Genomic DNA, 23052 nt, shown 5'->3' on the forward strand with positions numbered 1-23052 from the left:
TCTAAAAGGTAATAATTAATTAAAAAAAGTTAGATTTTTTACGAAATTATGATAATCAAATTATATTTTCAGAATTTTAACGTTGATTTAAAATAAAATTAAAAAGAGAGAGGAGATTACCATACTCGGCGGTGAAAACTGAACATCTCTATTCCTCTGGAAAAATGGTGCAAGTGGTGGTGGCTCAGTCAAGTTAAAGAGTTCTTTTTCTTGCTATTACTAATCAAAATAAACATGTAGAATCATAAAGCGATATTGGTTAATATTACTATATTCTAGCAATTACGTCTGTAAAATATATATATATATATTATCAATCGATTAATAAAGTTTTAAAAATATACTATCTTATAATATAAAATTCTTTTAACGAGTAATTTAGATTTTTTTTAAATGTATTAAGTAATATCATCCAAAAAGAATTAAGGGTGTAATAAAAAAAGAATTAAGGGCAAACTATATGGATTGTTGCTTAATTATAAGATAATTTTATTTCAACTATTAATTTTTTTAATTTATAAATTATATCACTTAACTATTTAAATTTTAATGATGTCAATCAAATAATTTTTAAATTACACACATCAATCACCATCATGCAACCTAAATAAATTAATCATACACTGACCAAACTGTCTAAGTGATTAAGAAATTAATTTTATCTCTTGAGATTATGAATTCGAATACAACGTATTTTGAGATATCAATAATTGAAAGCCCGAATGTATAATCTCTAAATAAGCCCATATTGACTTTATTAAAGAAGCTTATGAAACATTCATTACTTTTATTAAATTAATTTGGATGATTATTTCACTTGTCCTCTTCTCTAATCTCTCTCTTAAAGTTATGTTTCTCTATAAAATTTATTAACTGGCGTGAATCTATAGAAGCACAGCAAATGCTTTCAATTACCACAAATTTACACTATAACAAAAGTTAATAAAAAACCCCTTACTATATCAAACACTCTCCACGTAAAAAAATGTCCCATGAATAGGAATGTAAATGAGACGAGACAGATCGTGAGCTACTCGAGATCGACTCGATAAATACTCGGATCGAATGGACTCGACTCGAGCTCAAGCTCGACTCGAGTTCTTAATGAGCTAAAACGAACTATTTAATATTCGACTCGAAAAGCTCGTGAGCAGCTCGAAAATATAATATATTAAGCTTTTATTTTTTAAATAAATTATTAATAATATTAACATTTATGTATTGATTTTTTTTTATAAAAAATACAATATAATTTTCATGTATTTAAGGTTCATGTTCGAATTTGAGTTTGAGGCTTCAATCAAGTTAGATTTAAGATTTTTTTTCATTTCGAGCATTTTCGAGCTGCTCACGAACTTCAGTTTAGGATTTCGAGTTCGAGTCGAGCTTGAGAGTTTTCGAGTCGAGTCGAGCTCCATTTTAGAGTTTTCAAGTCGAGTTTAACTCAGCAATACTCGAACTCGACTCGACTCATTTACACCCCTACAGGTTCTTACTTTTTTTTATCCCTCTAACATATTTTGCCAATTTTAAACTTGAAACAATGATACCTTTCGTTTGACATCATTGCCTTACAAGGTCTTGATGTTTATAATATCAATATTGTTTAGAGTAAATGTTATATTTGGTACCTAAATTATCAGTGTTAATTTGTTTTGGTATATAAACTTTTAATCATTTTAAAATCATACCTAATATTTAATTTTTTATTTCATTTAAATATCCGCTGTCAAAAATTTAACGTGTTTAGTGCATAAACTATAAGTTTTGGTCCGTTTTAGTACCTAAACTTTCAATATTTTCAAAACTTAACGTTAAATTTTGAATGAAGTACTAAAATGAAATAAAAACTAAAGTTTTAACGGCGGATACTAAAATGAAACAAAAAAAAGTAGGCATAATTTTGAAGTTTTTTGAAAGTTTATGTAATAAAATAGATCAAAATTGATAATTTAGATATTAAATTTATAATTTATCTTTTTTTTTACCTATATCAATACCTCACTTTTAGGTCTTTGCTGAACTTTGGGAGCCCCAAAACATTCTCAAATCATAATGATACATAATGCAAACCATATAAACATGTTTAATACATAATTTGTGACATGTAAGCTTATTTAAGGCATCAAAACCACACACAAATGAGGATTTAGCATGCTTAGTACCTATATGGCCAAATATGGTCTTCTAAAATAACAAATTTTTTTGGTGGGTTAATTTTTTTTAAATTATATTAAAATATATAAGTAACGAGGATGAAATTTATAATTATACTAATTTTATTAAATGTTATATCAACTAGTCTCATTAATATTTAACAAAAAAATGACTTAATTAATAATATTTAAATAATTAAATAATATGATTAATAAAATTAAAAATGATGATCAAAATAAAATTCTCTTATAATTAAGTAGTTATATATATAATTTACCTTTGATTTTATCAAGTCCAACGTCATATTAGATTTTAAATGTTATTGATTTTATCATATCTGACGTCGTCGTTGGTTGGATTTTTAGTGTATTAGAAATACTAAATTAAAATGCATATATATAAATGTTTGATCATTTTAAGTTTAAATTATCTTAATTTTTATGGTAAAATTTCAAATGCGCTAAGATTACAGGGACTGAGAGAAATAATAGACCATAAAGTAGAGAGAATAAATCTATATTATTTATCCTATTCCTGTACTAGATACGTGCAATTAAGAAGATTATTTTTGGCAAAGTCAAGTTGAATTGCTGCTTGCTGCTTGAATTGGTGTTGAAAAGCTCCACACTTTACTCTCATGGCATCATCGTCCATGTCGCTTTCCTTCTCTTCTTCTCTGGTCTCCTCTGCTCTTCCACGTCCAGAAACAATCTGCAAAACCAAACCCCATTTCCCAAACTCCATCGTCATTTCATCAGCACTCGCCGGCGATGCTGTTTCAGATAAGAAGAAGCAAAGATTATGGAAAGAAGGAGAATACCCAGGCCTATCTCGCCATTCGATTCCCGGGTCTTCCAAGAACCCACCCCTCAAGAACCTCAAGAAGAAACTCGACGGCAAGAACAACGCCAAAGCCTGGGTCTCCACCGTCACCGAGACCTTATCCGAGTGCATTCTCAAGAAGCAGTGGCTTCAAGCTCTCGAGGTCACTTACTCTCTCTCTCTCTCTACTTCTCGTTCTTTCTCATTCGTTTTTTGGTTATATTTTAGGGTTTTTATGTTTAGGTGTTTGAGATGCTTAGAGAACAACCCTTTTATCAACCCAAGGAAGGCACCTATATGAAACTTCTTATCTTATTGGGGAGATCCGGGCAACCCTATCGTGCACGCCAGCTGTTTGATGAAATGCTTGAAGAAGGATGTGAACCGACTCCAGAGCTTTACACTGCGTTGCTCGCGGCTTATTGTCGGAACGATCTCATCGACGAGGCGTTCTGGACGCTTGAGCGAATGAAAACCCTTCCTACTTGCCAGCCTGATGTCTTCACTTACAGTACCTTGATTAAGGCGTGTGTCGATGCCTCGCGATTTGACTTAGTCGAATCTCTGTACGGGGAAATGGATGAGCGGTTGATTATGCCGAATACGGTTACTCAGAACATAGTGTTAAGTGGATATGGTAAGGCTGGGAAATTTGATCAAATGGAGAAAGTGTTATCTGGCATGTTGGAGAGCTCGGCGTGCAAGCCTGATGTATGGACAATGAACATTATACTTAGTGTGTTTGGTAACAAAGGGCAGATTGATATGATGGAGAGATGGTACGAGAAATTCCGGAATTTCGGAATCGAGCCAGAAACACGCTCTTTCAATATCTTGATCGGTGCTTATGGGAAGAAAATAATGTACGATAAAATGTCATCCGTGATGGAGTACATGCGTAAGCTTCAATTTTCATGGACAACCTCTACTTACAACAATGTCATCGAGGCTTTTGCGGATGCTGGGGACGCGAAACACATGGAATACACGTTCGACCAAATGCGCGGCGAAGGGATGAAAGCAGACACCAAGACCTTTTGCTGCCTAATCAATGGATATGCTAATGCCGGTCTCTTTCATAAAGTTATCAGCACTGTTCAGTTGGCTGCCAATTTTGAGATACCCGAAAATACCTCATTTTACAATGCGGTAATATCCGCGTGCGCAAAGGCAGACGATTTGATGGAAATGGAGAGAGTTTTTAATCGAATGAAAGATAAGCAATGCCAACCAAATGAGTTAACCTTCTCCATCATGGTGGATGCATATAGAAAGCAAGGTATGAACGACAAGATCTATGATTTGGAGCAACTAAAACAGGAGTTGCTTAATAATTGTTGTCTACAACCTCAGTAGAACACTTGGATGGAACAAATAGCGGCCATGACCGAGTCAGAGAAGTGTAACTGATTCTTTTATGCAATCGCAATCTTATGAATTCAGTCACTGATCGATCAGCCGCTGCATTTGATTTCCAAAATGGATGGTTTGATTACTGCCTCTCCTATTCGTTTTCTGCGACCGGAATCATTGATGTTTAGATGGAGGTACAAAGATATCATAAACAGAGGTAACTATGGACTGTAGGAGATAGTTTAAGTTGCTTAAAATTAAAATATGGCAGCTTGAATGTGTGGAATCTCAAAGATGTAATTTTCTTAGACTACCATGTGCTGTGGGTGCCTTTTCTAACCATGATCCAACAATGTACAATGTGAGCGTTAGATATGGAGTGTTTTAAGCCATCCATGTTGCACGGTTACCTCAACCCAGAGGCGGAACACAGTAGACACATGTGGGGGCCATCCCCCCAATAAAAAAAATTAAAAAGGGTAAACAATAAGATGCCAAAGCAATGAAACCAAACCAAATAAATGTAATCAGGGGTTTGTTTTCTTGCCGGAAGACTTTGTTCTTCCTCTCCCAATCGCACACTTATGTCCTTGTTCCTCCATCCTTGAGATGTTGTCCAAAAACACAAATGCAAGACAAAGTACCCTTTCAATCACATCTAATCAATAATTAATCTTGGATATTTGATTTCTCGCATAATTTGAGACGATATTTGGTTATAATGATAGAGATATGGGCGGTTCATGATATATTACAGCATATATGAAGATTAGATTATTATACGGAAGTCGAGCTGAAAACTGATAATACAATTCTCACTTGCAAGTCTAAGATACTCTAGAGGATTGTCCTCGTGAAATGTATTCATATGCCGAGAATTGGAAGGTGAAACCAAAATATGTGAGACAGGAATACAACAAGGTAGCGGATGTCTAGCAGTTGATAAATGTGGTGACTCAATTGACGAATACGTGTTTGATTTCTCTACCATTTTAGTGAGAGGATGTTGCTACAGTTAGATTTACAACACTAATCCTCTTTCTATATTAACATAAAGTATGTAATTATCCGATTCATCCATAATGTATAAAACTAAAAAAAAAGGGTTGATACACGATGTAAACTTTAAAACTCTATAATCTTACCTATTTGAATGCTATGGGTTCAACCTATAAATGACCGCATTGGTAAAAGAGACTGTTGTTATTTCTAGAGGTTTCAAGTTCATCGTTATTGCATCAAATATTAATTCTTACTATTTTAATTAAATATACTACACATTATCTCAAGGGGAAAACATAAATTTAAATCTTGCAAAGGCGACATTATTAAAAGAACAATCACAAATTCCAAAACATAGAACGTTAAATGGACATTTCTACTTGTCCCTTACAATGTCCGAAGGTAATAAACAAAATAGCCTTGCAATTTATGCCACCTTGTCTTGTGCTCTTGTTTGCTTCTAATTTGGAATCATTTTGAAGTTACGATGATTCTTTTATGCATAAGGTGGATTCCTCTTTGCATAAGGCTCATCGCTACACTTTTGGAATTTACATGCTTTGGATGTTCCTGTCTTTGAATGTACACGTACCCTTACCTTCCATCTTTCATACTACATATGCACCTCTTCGCGTCTCTCACCGCTATGTTTGTTTTCAACCCTTTGCTTCATCGTCCCATTCCGAATGATGGCCTGACCGGCTGGTTCAGACGAGCAATCCGTGAGAATCGAGTTATCCGATATTGGAACAAGCAACGTAAGCGATGTGTCCAGTTTACGTTCCCTGACTTCTTATGGTAATGATGATGATGAATGTGTGTCCCAACGGGCTGAGGTTGAGAGACTACCAATGTCTGAACGGATCACCACGGCTCTTTTTGATTAAAAAGTGGCGGACGGAAAAGCAGACACTACGGGGAATGTCGGAAGAAAAAGACTTGTTGATGTCACCAAACTTCGACCTGATGAGCAGCATTTTTTAGTGGAGAAGCTTGTGAAACACGTTCCGGATGATAACCTGCGTTTGTTGGAAAAACTTAGACACATAATTGAAAGGTAACTCTTAATTAATTGCCTATTACCTTGATGAGCACTCGAATCCGATTCATAGTTTGTTCTAATTTGCAGGGTTGGGGTGCAACTGCCTTCTGTGGAAGTGAGATACAAAAATCTGAGTGTTCAAGCTGAGTGCCAATTGGTTCATGGCAAACCTCTTCCCACACTCTGAAATGCCACAAAAGCCGCCTTCTCTGTAAGTACCACAGCTCGTTAATCGCATAGATTCCTGGAGTAGATTGACATTTTATAGCATCTGAAGTTGTGTATTTCTACAGTTTCAGCTTAATCTGTTAATGCTTTCTAGTTTCTATTGTTGTGATAGGGTATAGCCAATCTATTAGGCTCGAAACAGGAGGTCGAGATCAGCATCCTAAAAGACGTCAGCGGCATCGTAAAACCCAGAAGTTAGACCTACGAAATATTCATTTAATAACGAGCCACGAAGAGAGGGAAGAAAGCTTGTACATCAAGCAACAGAAGAGAATAAATCCTTCTGTGGTCTATATATTGGGATTAGGTTGACTGAACTTCTTTTTCGATTCCCTTCCATCTAGGATGACTTTATTGGTCGGCCCTCCCGGATGCGGTAAAAGTATATTCTTGCTGGCGCTTGCCGGGAAATTAAGCCAAACTCTCAAGGTGACATCGATGACCAAAACTACTGCACTGCATGCCACAACTTGCTGCAGCTTGATTTCTTAATTTCTAAGCTATCACATGCTTATTATAATTTTATTCTGCAAAAAGGTTTCGGGGGAAATAACTTACAATGGTTATCGACTGGACGAGTTCAATCCTCAAAAAACCTCGGCTTATATTAGCCAATATGATCTGCATACTCCAGAGATGACGGTGAGGGAGACTCTTGATTTTTCTGCTCGCTTTCAGGGTATAGGTAGCAGAGCAGGTAAGTGCCCAATATAAATGGTGATTTTGATAAAAGTTACATGGTTTTTACTTTGTATGTTCTAATTGTTCTTTTTTTTTTATGATCATTAAGAAATCATGAAGGAAATCAGCCTAGGAGAGAAGCAGGAGGGGATAGTTCCGAATCCCGACATAGATGCCTACATGAAGGTTTCTGTTTATCTTCAATGCTCGAGTTAACGGAACTGCTTGTCCATTCTTTAGCATAATGTTCTGTGGACTAAACTGTTACCGTTTCATACAGGCGCGCAATATCAGTTGAAGGTATGGAAAGTACCCTTCAAACAGATTATATTCTGAAGGTAATCACTAGCGAATACCGTCTCGAAACATGGATTCACACCGCCTTTTTTTTCTTCAGATTCTTGGCCTTGACAACTGTTTTGACACAAGGGTTGGTGATGCCATTAGAAAAGGTGTCTCAGGTGGTGAAAAAAGGAGATTGACAACAGGTAGTGTATGTTTGACAGTAGACTTGCTAAATTTGTGCGGTTTAGATTTGGATCGGGTTGAATAGCTCCGGATTTTCTTTTAACTACAGGAGAGATGATTGTTGGTCCAACAAAGGCTTTGTTCATGGACGAAATATCGAATGGCCTTGATAGTTCTACCAGCTTCCAGGTTGTTTCCTGTCTTCAACATTTGGTTCATCTTACCGATGCTACTGCATTGATTTCACTTCTTCAACCTGCACCGGAGATATTCGAGCTCTTCGATGATGTTATTCTGATGGCAGAAGGGAAAGTTGTGTATCACGGCCCTCACACTTATATTTGCAAATTCTTCGAGGATTGCGGGTTTCGGTGCCTTGAAAGGAAAGGAATTGCCGACTTTATTCAGGAGGTATGCCTACTGCAACGCTCATAGTTGTCGAGCCATTGTCTCGATGTCCTTATCGTTATCCTAAATAGTTATTAATTTTTTATCTGCTCCAGGTAATCTCTAGAAAAGTCCAAGCACAGTATTGGTACCATAAGGAACTACCTTACAGCTATGTTTCTGTTAATCAATTCATCCAAAGTTTAAAGAATGTGAAATCGGACTGAATCTAGATAAGGAACTCTCGAATCCATTTGAGAAGACTCAAAGTGGCCGAGATTCGCTTTCCTTTAAAAGGTATTCACTGAGTAAATGGGAACTGTTTAAAGCTTGCTCGATGAGGGAATTCCTGCTAATGAAGAGGAATGCTTTTCTGTATGTGTTTAAGTCCGTACAGGTAATTGTCAACATGTTTCATCTAATCAACTTTCATGTATATCCTTCATATCTGAAATCGTTATTGTTGGATTGTTTTTCTCTGCAGCTTCTCGTGGTTGGTTCAATGACTATGTCAGTTTTCCTCCGCACTCAAATGGCTGTTGACATCATCCATGCGAATTATTACGCGGGTGCTCTCTTTTTCACCATCATTATACTCATTGTTGACGCATTTCCGGAACTGAGCATGACCGTATCAAGACTCGATGTTTTCTACAAACAGAGAGAGCTTTGCTTCTATCCTGCATGGGCTTATGTAATTCCCGCTCTAGTCCTAAAAGTTCCACTTTCATTAATGGAATCCTTTTTATTGACTGCTCTCACCTATTATAGCATCGGTTACAGCCCTGAGGTCACAAGGTGAGATCTGCACATATGGAAATATTGGTTCTATGTTTATTCAGATTAAGTTTAAGCGTCAAATGTATACTATTAGTACTTAGCAGTAAGATTGATATATATATGCTTGTCTCATCTGAAGTATATTATGTATGCCCCTCTTAGGTTCTTTGTGCAGTTCCTTGTATGCTTTGGTCTGCACCTAACAGGAATGTCTATGTTCCGTGTAATTGCTTCATTGTCTCAAACGATAGTTGTTTCAACAACCGCTGGTAATCTTGTACTATTGACAATTATATCCTTCGGTTGGTTCATTGTTGCAGAACGTAACATTCATTAGCCACTCTCCATCAATTCCTATGTGAAATTCATTTGCTTAGATAAATGCCAAGGGTTTTTCTTTACAATCTTTTTCACCCTAAATGGCTACAGCATCTATGTCCTCTTGGTTAAAATGGGGATTTTGGCTAAATCCGGTGTCATATGGGGAGATAGGCTTGACGTTGAACGAACTTCTTGCACCTCGGTGGGAAAAGGTAAAACCGACTACTCAATAAGTAGCAGTGGTTGTTGCTAGCTTCTTCTTCTTCTTTTCGATTTCTTTCGGAAATGCACTTCTACCTACCTCAAAGTGCTGCATAGTACATTAGAGGAGCCTCTTATCAATGATTCATTCATTAGGCAAAAGAAATTAAATATTGTTTCTTAACTTGTTTAATTTCGTTTATAGGTTGAGTCCGGAAACACGAGCATTGGACAACAAACTCTAGAAAGTCGTGGACTGAACTACAATAGCTACTTTTACTGGTTATCCGTTGCAGCTTTATTCGGATTAACAGTACTTTTCAATGTCATTTTTATACAGGCTTTGACTTTCATGAAGCGTAAGTTACTCCAACTTCTGGTGGAATGTCCTTTTTAAAAGGAAAACTATATATTTCGTGCTAATCGATACATTGATGAAGTTCAGCTCCAGGAAAGTCTCGCGCTATACTTTCGTTCGAGAGATACTCTCAACTTCAAGGACTTGAAGATAGCAAAGATGAAAGTATACAGAAAGAAAGCAAAATCTCCATCGAGTCTGAAAGTTTTGCAGTATCTACAGAAGGTGAGAAGATTGATTCCCCTTTAACATGAATAATCAAACATGTTCTGAATGTAAAATCCGTGTTCCGAACAGGCAAAATGGCTTTGCCTTTCCAGCCCCTAATGGTCGCATTTCGGGACGTGAAGTACGATGTGAATGTCCCTGTGGTAACAATCCTAACCCGACAGCTAGTTTCATTCATGTAGATTTAAATTCTTAATTTACTGTTTATGAAGTTGTCAATTCTTGTTTCAGGGTTTTAAGCACCAAAAGGTGCAGCTTCTGTCGGATGTTACGGGAGCATTCCATCCCGGCATTTTAACAGCATTGATGGGTGTCAGTGGAGCAGGCAAAACAACTCTTATGGATGTTCTTTCCGGAAGGAAAACCGGGGGTACAATTGAAGGAGAGATTAGAATTGGTGGGTACCTCAAGGTTCAAGATGCATTTGCCAGGGTATGAGGCTACTGTGAGCAAACTGATATACATTCTCCCCATCTCACCATTGAGGAATCACTAATATATTCTGCTTGGCTGCGTCTTCCGTCTTATATCGAGTCAAGAACTAAAGATGTACGGCAGACACATTGCTTGGTCAATACGTTACTTGAGTTTATAGTTCTTCGTTATCATTTTCTCTTCTCTTTTTCTTTCCTGCAGAACTTCATAAATGAAGTGCTTGAAACCATAGAGCTCGATGAAATCAAAGATTCCGTAGTAGGCATAGCTGGAGTCAATGGGTTGTCTACCGAGCAGCGTAAGAGACTGACCGTAGCCGTAGAGCTTGTTGCCAATCCATCCATCATGTTTATGGATGAATCGACTTCGGGTCTAGATGCAAGAGCAGCAGCAATCGTTATGAGAGCGGTGAAGAACGTAGTTAAAACCAGAAGAACCGTTGTTTGCACCATCCACCAACCTAGCATTCACATATTCGAGGCATTTGACGAGGTATAAAACATGATTTACATTTTTTCCTCTATTGTATCCGAAAGGAACCAAAAAAATAAAAAAGAGAGACCCCTCACTTTTGTGTTGCTCTCATGGCATGGCAGTTGATTTTACTGAAAACCGGAGGGAGCATTATCTACTCCGGACCGCTTGGTCAGCAGTCCAGTCGAGTTATCGAGTACTTTCAGGTCATCTTACTTGTTGAATTATTATGAATAATACGGTGGTTCACAGTATTATGATCTGATACAGAAAGTAGTTCTTTTGCAAGCATACCATCATTAATTGTTTCTATATAATGCTTTAGAACATCCCTGGAGTGCCGAAAATTAAAGACGATTATAATCCGGCGACATGGATGTTCGAAATTACTTCTCAATCTGCAGAGGCTCAAACTAGCGTAGATTTTTCTGATATTTATAAGAGATCCTCTTTGTTTCGGTACGTACAACTACAAATGCTAGGCGTAGGCTAAAACTATCTCGTCTGCAGTAGCCGGATTTTTGGCCACCAGCTTTTCATGCAACAAAAAATACACTAATGTCATAGGCTGAAACTCTTTTGTCCATCTTACTATAATAGGGAAAATCTAGAGTTGGTTAAGCAATTGAGTTCACCTCCTCCTGATTCAAATGAAATGCAGTTTCCGACTCGATTCCCTCAGAATGGTTGGGAGCAGTTCAAAGTATGCCTGTGGAAACAACACTTGTCATATTCAGGGACGGAGCCATAATTAAATATTGGCTGGGCCAAAATATTAGACTATTTAAGAAAAATATAAAGACTTATTAGGTATTTAAACTCAAAATTTAGCATGAACCAAGCCACCTTAGTGATTAAGGGATTGTTGTTATCCTTGAGGTCCCAGAGTTCAAGCATGTATGTAGGGGTATGAGTGTTGATTGACGAATTCGTTCTCATAATCGTTATATCTACAATGTACTAGTGACCGTGTGGACGATCACCTCAGCTTCCACTACACAGATATCCTTCACCAGGTAGCCGGTACCGGTATGGTGGAAATACGCCAACGAAACGAATTTTGCCCATCCACTTTCCTGGCTTGACTCACTAAACCAGTGATTAACTGCAACACAAACCGGAATTTTAACTTGTGATTCTGGTATGATATACTTGATGAAAATGACTGTTATTAGACGAATCGTTTTGGTTTTTATACCTTTTCCGGAAATGTGCCTGCTCTGCATCTGATCCTGGATACGCAAAGTGAACTAGGCGAATATTTTCGAATCATCCGTAAGAGTTGATGAATCGGCCAAATCCAAATACAGGGAGATATGAGTGCCTGATCCATGTCGTCTTCCTTTCGGATAAAGCTGTATTTTCCTGCATTTTCGGAATGTATATAGCAGTAGACCTCGAGAATGTACCATATTCGTAGTCGCGTTAAGGGTTGTCATACCATTTCTGATCACCATAAAAGAACACATTTGATTCCAAGTATTCTGAATCTAATTTGGAAAAAATTTCAATCCTCCAGACATGCTTGCAACTAATGGAATCTTTTACCACACACAAGCATTAGGCTCGTCCCAGTCTTGTTTCCTTGGTGACGAACACTTCAGCTCTGAACATGCAAGTGTCGTCGAGTAGGTATCCATTCTAGACATCGTTAAACGTTCGAATCGGAATGAGCTTATCAAATCCCCATTGATGCTTCAATCTGTGAAACCGCCTGTTGTTCTCCTTGGCATCTATAGGCACCACATGACAATAACAAAATCAAATCCACAGCTTCCATACATGCATACATACATATATTCTAAAGTTGAAATGACAAACAAAAGCCGCATGGAATAAAAATACCATGAACTACCAGCTACTCATCCTTGCTCTGATCAAGCACGAAAAACCTGAAAACAGCATGGACCTCCAAACCCTGTCGGAAGAGTGAACCGACATCGGTGAAAACCAAGTAGAGAGAAAGGTGCTTTTTCACATTTCGGCTTCTGTTCTCATTCGGATACAGTATCAGTTTCCTGTGAGAGAACACGAAAAAAACGATAGGCTAAGCATACCATAAAAACTTATAATGCAATAATTCAGCCATTAACAATCAAAAGTACCATTTGTAGCCACCAGCTTGGAACTCTGCAGATTCATATTTTTCGATGCCGTTCTTTGCAAGCAATGAAAATGACTGTATCTTTAGCACGTAATGACAAGGAGCTGCTTCTGATATATATCTTTCAACTTCTGCAAATTTAACTCTACTGTCATTAACAACAAGAACAATATATATATTTATGTATGCAGAAAGATTATCAATTTATCATAGGCAAACATATGCACGGATTGATACCTTGTAGGTTGTCGGCTACGTGAGAAGCCATGGCCATGGGGACAAATTTTGGGTATGAAAGAAGTCTTAGACACAGCTTAATAGTATCAAACATGGTTTGATATATATATATATATATATGTATGTGTGTATGTATATGTATATGTATATGATATATTGATATATGGTATAAGGAGAGACAAAAAGTTATTCCAAACGTAAAAAAGATAATTTTTTTGAGGATTCGAGTCTTAATCCTATGCTTATAGTTAGGCTTGTTGTGATGAATCAACAAGCATCCGTTCTCTGCTTGTTGAATGAAATATGGTTTTCATAACCAAAGAATATACCATGTTTTCTGGCTCCGCAAGACGTTATTCTTTGGCAAATGATGACATTTTTGTTTGGGTTAAGTTATGGGTAAACTACACGTCTAGTACCCTAACTATCTCTTTTATTCTGTTTTGTTCACTATTTTGTTAAAATTATCCAATACACGTTTAGAATTGCTGATGTGGTATTTTATTTTATTTTATTTTTTTCAATGATGATATGATATTATCTTATGGTGACATATCAATATCACTGTAATTTGTTAACAGCGCATGACCAAAATGAAACTAAAACTAAACATTAAATATGATTTTGAAAAAAGTAATTTGGAGACCAAAATAAAACAAAAGTGATAGTTGAAGTAGTAAATTCTGAATTTACCCTTAAGTTATACGTTCAAATCTAAAGTTTCATTGTGTTTGTTTCATGGTATATTCTTTTGTTATGAAAAAACACACTATTCTCCGTAAAATGACATGCCTTCTCACTTCATCTAGAGAGCATCTGCTACTTCAAAAGCATTCAAAACTCTTGTAAAAAACTTGCAAATGGCGTCTCATCCTTTTTATGACAACGAAAATCAGGTGAGAAATTTTCTTCTTCCATGGAAATTTATTGTTTTTTACAAGAAAAATCTGTTGTCGCTGCTTCTTTCATTAGCGTTCTTTGTTTCAGATTCTTCATCTTTATATTTCCTTTTCATTTGTTTGTTCTGGATTAGAGTTCATTTTTATTTTCAATATTCGAATTTCGTTTTAGAAGTAAAATTTTCGTAGTATCCTTGTCTGGTTTGAGAATTTTACTTTTAGATTATTGATTCCTTTGTTATTTTTTTATGCTAGCGGCCTTTCTCAAATTGTGAAATATTCAGATTTGTGTTTCAGGGATTTTAAAGTGTCTACAAGTATAAAGGAAAATTTCTTTTTTTCATTATTTTTTTGAAAAATCAAAAATTATGAGAGATTGAACTATTGAGCTATAAGATTTATAGATGGACTTTTAAAGTTTTGATTTGGTTATACAATGCTTTCTAGGTTCTCATCAATTTATTAAAAAGACATTGGTGCCTTGGTACTTAAAAGATCTATTCTAGTCTCCTTCCATTATATTCAGAGTTTGTTTATGTTGCGGAAGACGGCTATCGGATAGAGCAAAATTGCAACTGATAATTTGAGAAAATAAAAATGAAGATAAAAAAAACACAAAATTTACGTGGAAAACCCCTAAATAATATAGGGTAAAAATCACGGGCAACGGTAGAAGAATTTCACTATGAGAAAATAGGAATTACAACCTCTCTCGATCTACCAATGAGAAAACAATGATAATTCTCTCTAGATAAAAAGGAGAAAACAACTCTCAAGAAACTCTCTAAATTATCTCTAGTATTGGAAGAAAGCTAGAATGCTTTGGGATGATTTTGAAGCTAAATGAGTTAGGGTATTTATAGTTGAAACATAAGGACTAATTTGTAAATACCCTAAAATACAATGACTAAATTGAATTATCCCATTTACTAAAAAATTTCCATGCACCTTTCGGTGCATTAATTCTTGAAAATAATTGCCAACTTGATTGGCACTTTCGGTGGTGCATGCATTTTCAACAATCTCCCACTTGAAGATTTGATTGGAACAATCATATCTTCACACCATTCTTTCTACCTTGTACCATCATGTTGCTTACATCTCTGACAGGCCACAAGAGGATCGACACCAGGTAAATTTATCAGCATTGATCGCCTTCGTCATGAAATTTGCTATGTTGTATTTAGTATGGATCTTCTGCATATCTATGGTCCCTTCTTCCACCTTTTCACGAATGAAATGGTATTGAACTCGTATGTGCTTTGTCCTTGAATGAAATGTTGGATTCATTTCTAGATGCAAGGCGTTTTGACTGTCACAGAACATAAAGACATACTCTTGATTGTGCCCAAGCCCTTTCAATAGCATCTTCAACCAAATTGCTTCTTTACTGGCTTGTGTAGCTGCTACATATTCTGCCTCTGTTGTGGATGTAGCCACAACTGACTGCAATTTTGAAACCCAGCTTACAGCTCCACCAGCAATTTTAAACACATATCATGTAGTATATTTGTTTTTATCCAAATCCCATGCATAGTCAGAATCAACATACCCATTGATAAGTAAATTTGATTCTCCGTAACATAATGCAACATTTGAGGTCCCTTTGATGTATCTCATGATCCTCTTTACTGTATTCCAATGCTCTTTGCCTGGATTCGCCATGTACCGACTAACCACTCCCACTGCTTGTGAAATGTCTGGTCTTGTGCATATCATAGCGAACATTAAACTTCCCACTGCTGATACATACGGTACTCGAGACATCTCCATCCTCTCTTCTTCACTGCTAGGACTCATACTGGAGGATAATTTGAAGTTAATAGGAAGAGGGGTAGAAATTGGCTTACAATCTTGCATGTTGAATCTTGACAAGATCTTCTTCAAGTAATTCTTTTGTGAAAGCCAAATCTTCCTATTACTTCTGTCTCGGTGAATTTGCATCCCTAGAATCTTGTTTGCTGATCCCAAGTCCTTCATTTCAAATTCCCTAGCCAGTTGTGCCTTCAATTCATCAATATGATATTTGTTGGGTCCTGCAACCAACATGTCATCCACATACAACAGCAATATAACAAAATCGTTATCACCAGACCTCTTGAAATAAGCACAAAGGTATGCATTAAGTCTGCTGTATCCAAGGCACATAATGAAGGAATCAAATCTCTTATACCAACACCTTGGCGTCTGCTTTAGACCGTACAGAGATTTGTTCAACCTGCAAACCAAGTTCTTCTTTTTTTCTTCTTCAAAACCTTCAGGCTGGAGCATATAAATCTCTTCTTCAAGATTTCCATGAAGAAAAGCTGTTTTAACATCTAGCTACTCTAGATGTAAGTTCAATGTAGCACACATTGCCAAAACTACTCGAACTGTTGTTAGTCGAACCACAGGAGAAAATATTTCATTGAAATCAATACATTCTTTTTGAGCATATCCTTTGACCACCAGTCTTGCACAATACCTCTCCACTTGATCATTACCATTTCGCTTGATTTTGAAGACCCATTTGTTACCAATTGGCTTCCTTCCTTGTGGTAGTGGCACAAGGTCCCATGTATTATTTTTATGAAGGGCTTCAATTTCTTCTTGCATCGCCATCATCCATAGTGAAGCATTTGAGCTGTTTATTGCCTCCTGAAATGTTGATGGCTCACCGTCCTCTGTTAAAAGGCAGTATGCAATATTACCTTCTATAACATAATCTGAGTGCCAATTGGGACGTCTTCTCACACGATCTAATTGATGAGTTGTTGGAGCTTCAGAACTCTCTAGTTCTTGTTCATCATGTGCTGGTTCTGCTTCAGAAGAATATCCTTGTTCAACCTCCTTTTCCATATGTATCTGAGTAGTCTCTGACTTTTCAGCGCTATCATCGTCTTCTTTTCTTTTTAGTTTATCCTCTACAAAGATAACATCCCTGTTGATGATCACTTTGCGGGCAATGGGATCCCACAAGCAATACCCCTTTACTCCATCAGCATACCCCAAGAATTTGCATTTCCTAGATTTTGGATCCAGCTTTGAAATTTCTTGGGAGTTGTACATCACGTACACGACACTTCCAAATACATGGATGTTTGAATAATCAGCTGGTTTACCAGTCCACATCTCAATTGGTGTCTTCAGCTCTATTGTAGTTGATGGAGCTCGATTCACCAAATAACAGGCGGTATTGACTGCTTCTGCCCAGAATGATTTTTCTAGGCCTGCATCCCTCAACATTGCTCTTGTTCTTTCTAACAAGGTTCTGTTCATCCGCTCTGCCACTCCATTTTGTTGAGGAGTGTTTGCCACTGTGAACTGTCTTTTGATGCCTTCTTTCCTGCAAAAGTCATCAAATTCTTCGCTTGTGTTTTCTCATCCATTATCTATTCTGAAACACTTGATCTTATTTCCAGAATCAAGTTCCACCCGCGCTTTGAAGATTTTGAAAGTGGAAAACACGTCTGACTTATTCTTAATAGGGTACACCCAACATCTCTTAGAGTAGTCATCAATAAATGAGACAAAATATTTTGCTCCGCCTAGGGATGTAACTGGTGCTTGCCATACGTCAGAATGAACCAATTCTAGAACACTTTTGCCTCTAGAATTTGATGTTTTGAATTTCAACCGGTGTTGCTTACTTGTTATACAATGCTCACACAAAGTAAGTGATACCTTTGTTAAGCCTGAAAGTAGCTTTTGCTCCACAAGGACTTTCATTCCTTGTTCTGACATGTGTCCAAGTTTCTGATGCCATAGCATTGCAGAATCTGAACTACATGAGGCAACAGAGGCTTCTGCTTCTAGCAAAGTCTCTCCCTTCAGCATGTACAAGTTTGCAGCTATCTTTTCACCTTTCAGCACCACAAGCGCTCTACGGAACACCTTCATGATTCCTTTCCGTGTTTCAATCTTGCTAGCATTATTATCCAACAATCCGTAGGATAATAAATTTTTCTTCAGGCCTTTCATGTGCCGCACATCTCGAACAACTTTAATTGTTCCATCATAAATCTTCAATTTGATGGTTCCCACGCCAACGATCTCTAAGGCATGATCATTGCAACTATACACATATCCTCCTAAGACAGGTTCATAATGATGGAACCATTCTCTTCTTGAGGTCATGTGATATGTTGCTCCCGAATCAATGAGCCATATATCTGCATATATCTTTCTACCTTCCACGGTGGTTGACGCTTCACAGAATAGAGCATCTCCATCATCTGAAGTGTTTGCAGTATTGTCTTGTGGATTGGAGTTTTTATTTAGACTCCAACAATCATTCTTCAAGTGACCCTTCTTTCCACAGTTGTAGCACTTTAAATTCTTCTTACTCCTAGATTTCGATCTACCATGTTTGTGACTGCTGCTTTGGCCACGTTATGTTGATCTCCCTCTCGTCGTTGTCAACGTTTCTGCTTGTTACAGATTTACTTGTTTGTCTTCCTTGTTCTTGCGCCGATTTTCTTCTTGTAGAACAGCAGCTGCAACGTCATCGAAGACTAGACTGATGACATTACTGTTTGTCAAGTTGATGATGAGTTGATCATACGAATCCGGTAGACTTTGAAGTAGAAGTTCAGCACGTTCTTGTTCTCATATTTTACAGCTTAAGGATGTAAGCTGAGAAAATAAAGTGTTCAGTGTGTTTAAGTGCTCCGTCACTGAAGTAGATTCTGACATCCAAAGGGTGTACAATTTCCTCTTAAGGAAAATTTTATTGTGCAACGATGTGGCCTCGTACAATTTGTTGAGATGATCCCATATCTCCTTAGTTGTCTTCTTCTCCTCGATGCTTGACAATACTTCATCTGCTAATGCTAGATGAAAGTTTGCCATAGCATTCCCGTCCATTTCGATCCATTTGTTGTCGTCTGTGAAATCTACCGGCCTTTCACTGATAGCTGTTAGACAACCATCTTTCCTCAGGATGTCCTTCATCTTCAATTTCCACAATGAGAAATTTCTCTCATTGAATTTTTCAATATCAAATTTTGTTGCCATGTCTTCTTTTACGGATAGCTCCCACTATTTCACTATCGTGAATAGTTCTCTGAAACCTTCAAAGAATGGGTAATACCTTCTTACTTTCTTATGTTGGAGGATCCACCTTTTGGTGGCAACCACAAAGACAATAAGCAGATATTACACACTCTAATCTGGCTCGGATACCAATTGTTGCGGAAGACGGCTATCAGATAGAGCAAAATCGCAACTGATAATTTGAGAAAATAAAAATAAAGATAAAGAAGACACAAATTTACGTGGTAAACCCCTAAATAATATAGGGTAAAAACCACGGGCAATGGTAGAAGATTTTCACTATGAGAAAATAGGAATTACAACCTCTCGATCTACCAATGAGAAAACAATGATAATTCTCTCTAGATAAAAAGGAGAAAACAACTCTCAAGAAACTCTCTAAATTCTCTCTAGTATTGGAAGAAAGCTAGAATGCTTTGGGATGATTTTGAAGCTAAATGAGCTAAGGTATTTATAGCAGAAACATAAGGACTAATTTATAAATACCCTAAAATACAATGACTAAATTGAATTATCCCATTTAATAAAAAATTTCCATGCACCTTTCGGTGCATTAATTCTTGAAAATAATTGCCAACTTGCTTGGCACTTTCGGTGGTGCATGCATTTTCAACAGTTTCTCCGGTACATTTAAATATATAACTTACGTTAGTAATTTTATACTTTTAAATTTTTATCATTATAGTAAGAATTGCATTCACTTTTATATATATGCAAATTCATCTTTTGAATAATCCTAATATTGATGAAGTTCAACAAGTCTTTGTATTGTCAGAGTTGTCTATTTATTTGTTGACAGTAAAGAAATTGATCATCTGATTTGTAGAGATACTGACTTGTCCACTCCAAAAAATTTATTTGTACTATTCAAATTTACAATACATATTACTAGTAGTGATACGTGATTATGCAGTTACATTGGTTTTATAAGATAGTTTCATACATTATTTTTCTTTTGTTTTATGCTTTATTCTACTAATCTTGTTAATAACAATGTTGACTTGAAGTTTGTTATAGTTTAATCGATTATGCTTAAACATGTTTATTTAAAGATTCTTAGTGATGATGATTACAAATTGAATCAAATTGTTGTAGTTTATTTTATACCATCAATTAAATTATTGAATGATGCTTCTTTAGCTTCTGGATTTAAAAATTGAAAGATAAAGGTGAATTAAATTGTACAAAGATTTACCACAGTAGTTAGAATATAAATTGTCTTAATGAAAATCCATTAACAATTTGATCTCTTTACATTTCAAGATTTTGATTAGTAATGTCATGGAATATTTATTAGCAGTGCTCAAAGAAAACAAATTTGTCTTATTAGCATTGTTTAGAAATGTTAGCAATGCCTAATTTGTTTTCTGACTTTTTGCAGCATCTGAAAATATTTCTTGAAAAGAAAAATTGAAGACATGAAAAAAAAATTTATAAGGGATGAAACACCTTGGACATGTACAAGTAAGAATGATAATGGAACATATGAGAGTTGCAAGAAAAAATTGACGATCTACAAGATTTAGAGCATATAAATTAAGTTCTTTTGATTTATTTTCTTGATGTTATTGTAAGATGTAAATGTTTTACATATATTTGCTATATTTCCTTTTGGTGAATTGAGAATTACAAGAATGATTCAGCTGGTGTCTCTTTACAATAAGTTCCCTAAGTTGCTTTTCATGGTTTCTCTTCTCCTTTGGTTTCTTGATAGTATGAATCAAAAGTTTTATTCTGCTTATCATTAATTTCAGGCTCACGTGAGGGGACACCAAGTTCGTAAACAATACAAAAAGCGTTGTTTGGTCTGTTGGTATAGTGGAAAAGATAATCCTATGATGGAGGTGAAAAGGTGCTGGTCTACGGGGAATTCGGGTGCAAACTGCAATCGAAAACGCAGTACCAGATACTGAGGCAGGCAATGAATATGATACCTCACAGGATAAGTGCAAGTATAATGTGTAATAATAACTATGGAAATACCTTGTGTGTCATGCGACTCGAAGCACCAACCTATAAGCTATATGTTAAAAACTTGCAAGTGTGGCTCTAGCCGTGTAAGTATTCATACAAAACAACTATCTTTGTCAACCTAAGAAGCGCTCCTGAATCTGTAAACCCACGATGACTCTCAACAAAGTATGAGAGACAACTTCGACATGTGTATAATATTGATTGTTGGGAATTCGACCAGCGACATTTCGAGATTTATCTTGAAGAAGTCGAAAGTTCCCTCAACAAAAACAACATTTAGTACTTTGATAGTTATGTTTACCTCGGTGTTAAAATATTAACATACAGTTTTGGATAACAACTAATTCTAATTCTTCATACAGGTAGAGCAGAGGGTCAGTATTTTTAGAACTGAGCGAAGTATCCCTCGGTACACAATCAATGGCTTACTGATATGTGCAAAGATGAAAGTGCTGTGTTTGGTGGACACTGCATTTCTTATATAAACCATAAGAAGAACGTTAAAGTGTGTGCATAGAGTATATTGTGGGCATGGTTTTCTAAAGACAAAGATTCACTCTTTTTAAACGCAGCTTAATTGTTACGTTACATTTTTCACTCATTATTTCGTTGTCTTTTGTCATCCCTTCAATGTTTAATCAAAAACAAACGAATGAGACATAATACCATCGCTTCCCAGTCATGACCATAAAGTTTTGTAGAGTAGTTGGCATCACCAAGCGTTTGTAGTCCAACGGTTAGGATAATTGCCTTCCAAGCAATAGACCCGGGTTCGACTCCCGGCAAACGCACGTTTGTTTTCAAACGTAATTTTTATTCTTGCTATGTGTCAGCTGGGTTTCTGGAAGTGGCTGTCTATTATTTTTTACTTGCCTTTGCCAGGGTATCCAGAGAGTTCATCAACAATGGCGGAAGAGGCGTTTTCGAAACAACCCAAAGTATTTTTAAGCTCCGAGAAAACTGCTTCTGGAAGAGCATTGGATTGGGGTTCAAGACCCTCTCGTGAAACTATTGAAGGAAGCTACATCCATAAGAAATGCCCATTCACTGCGACCGCTACAATTAGGGGATCACGTCACTATCCATGACTACGAGGTTCAATATTTTGGAATTGGAAGGAATTCCTACTACATCTTCGAGTGGTAAAAACAAAGCTTTTACTGTACTAATTCTTATTTTTTCATGTTATAGTATAAGATTTATAAAAACTTTTAGAATATTTGTGACAAATAAGCCGATTCACAAGATTAGGTTGGTCTATGACAATTCGAATCTTCCCCTAAAGATAAGAACGAGTAAAGTAGTTTTCTTTTACTGCAAAAGTGACATCAACAGAAATAAAGTATTTTGTCATAAGAGGATGATAGCATTTGCACCTCTTTTGAGTGGAAGAATAGCCAACAAAAACACACTTTACTACCCTTGGATCGAAGTTTCCCCTATTTTGAGAATGTATATGACAAAGACAACACAACCAAATATTTTGAGATTAAGATTACTTCAAGTATTGAAATTAGGGAAAAACTTTGTTAGGATATGTATAGGGCTTCGAGACTCAAGGACCTTTGCAAACAGTCTGTTTATCATGTAAATGGGAGTTACGACAATTTCCCCTAATATTGTTTAGGAACATTTTCCTGGAACAAGAAGGCCATTGTGATGTCAAGAATATGATCATTTTTTCTCCCGACAACACCATTCTACTAAGGTATATTGACACATGAAGACTCATGTATGATGTCTTTTTTTTTTGGAAATATGGTGAGAGGACTTGATTGAATGCCTTTTTTCTCTCGGCTACACCATTTTGTTGAGGTACATTTTCAGATTGAAACCTCTTTATTTCATCCTCAAATTAGGTTTTAAT

At 36.4% G+C, this 23052-nt stretch overlaps 1 protein-coding gene, 1 non-coding gene and 2 pseudogenes across 2 annotated transcripts; 3 read left to right on the forward strand and 1 right to left on the reverse strand.

Moving 5' to 3' along the window:
- Positions 1–2740: 2740 nt before the first annotated feature.
- On the forward strand, positions 2741–4563 carry LOC120115678 (pentatricopeptide repeat-containing protein At3g06430, chloroplastic-like). The gene is made up of 2 exons (XM_039136310.1): positions 2741–3142; positions 3223–4563. The coding sequence occupies exons 1-2, from the start codon at positions 2795–2797 to the stop codon at positions 4333–4335; spliced, it is 1461 nt and encodes a 486-aa protein (XP_038992241.1). The 5' UTR covers positions 2741–2794; the 3' UTR covers positions 4336–4563.
- A 1460-nt stretch (positions 4564–6023) lies between these two features.
- On the forward strand, positions 6024–11688 carry LOC120115630 (annotated as a pseudogene).
- A 178-nt stretch (positions 11689–11866) lies between these two features.
- On the reverse strand, positions 11867–13315 carry LOC120115631 (annotated as a pseudogene).
- An 8589-nt stretch (positions 13316–21904) lies between these two features.
- Positions 21905–21976, forward strand: TRNAG-UCC. The gene has a single exon. It is a non-coding gene; the product is annotated as a tRNA-Gly (tRNA).
- The last annotated feature ends 1076 nt before the right edge of the window (positions 21977–23052 follow it).

The sequence above is a fragment of the Hibiscus syriacus genome, unplaced genomic scaffold, assembly GCF_006381635.1.
Source record: "Hibiscus syriacus cultivar Baekdansim isolate YM2019G1 unplaced genomic scaffold, ASM638163v2 tig00110270_pilon, whole genome shotgun sequence".
In the NCBI taxonomy this organism is placed as follows: Eukaryota; Viridiplantae; Streptophyta; class Magnoliopsida; order Malvales; family Malvaceae; genus Hibiscus; species Hibiscus syriacus.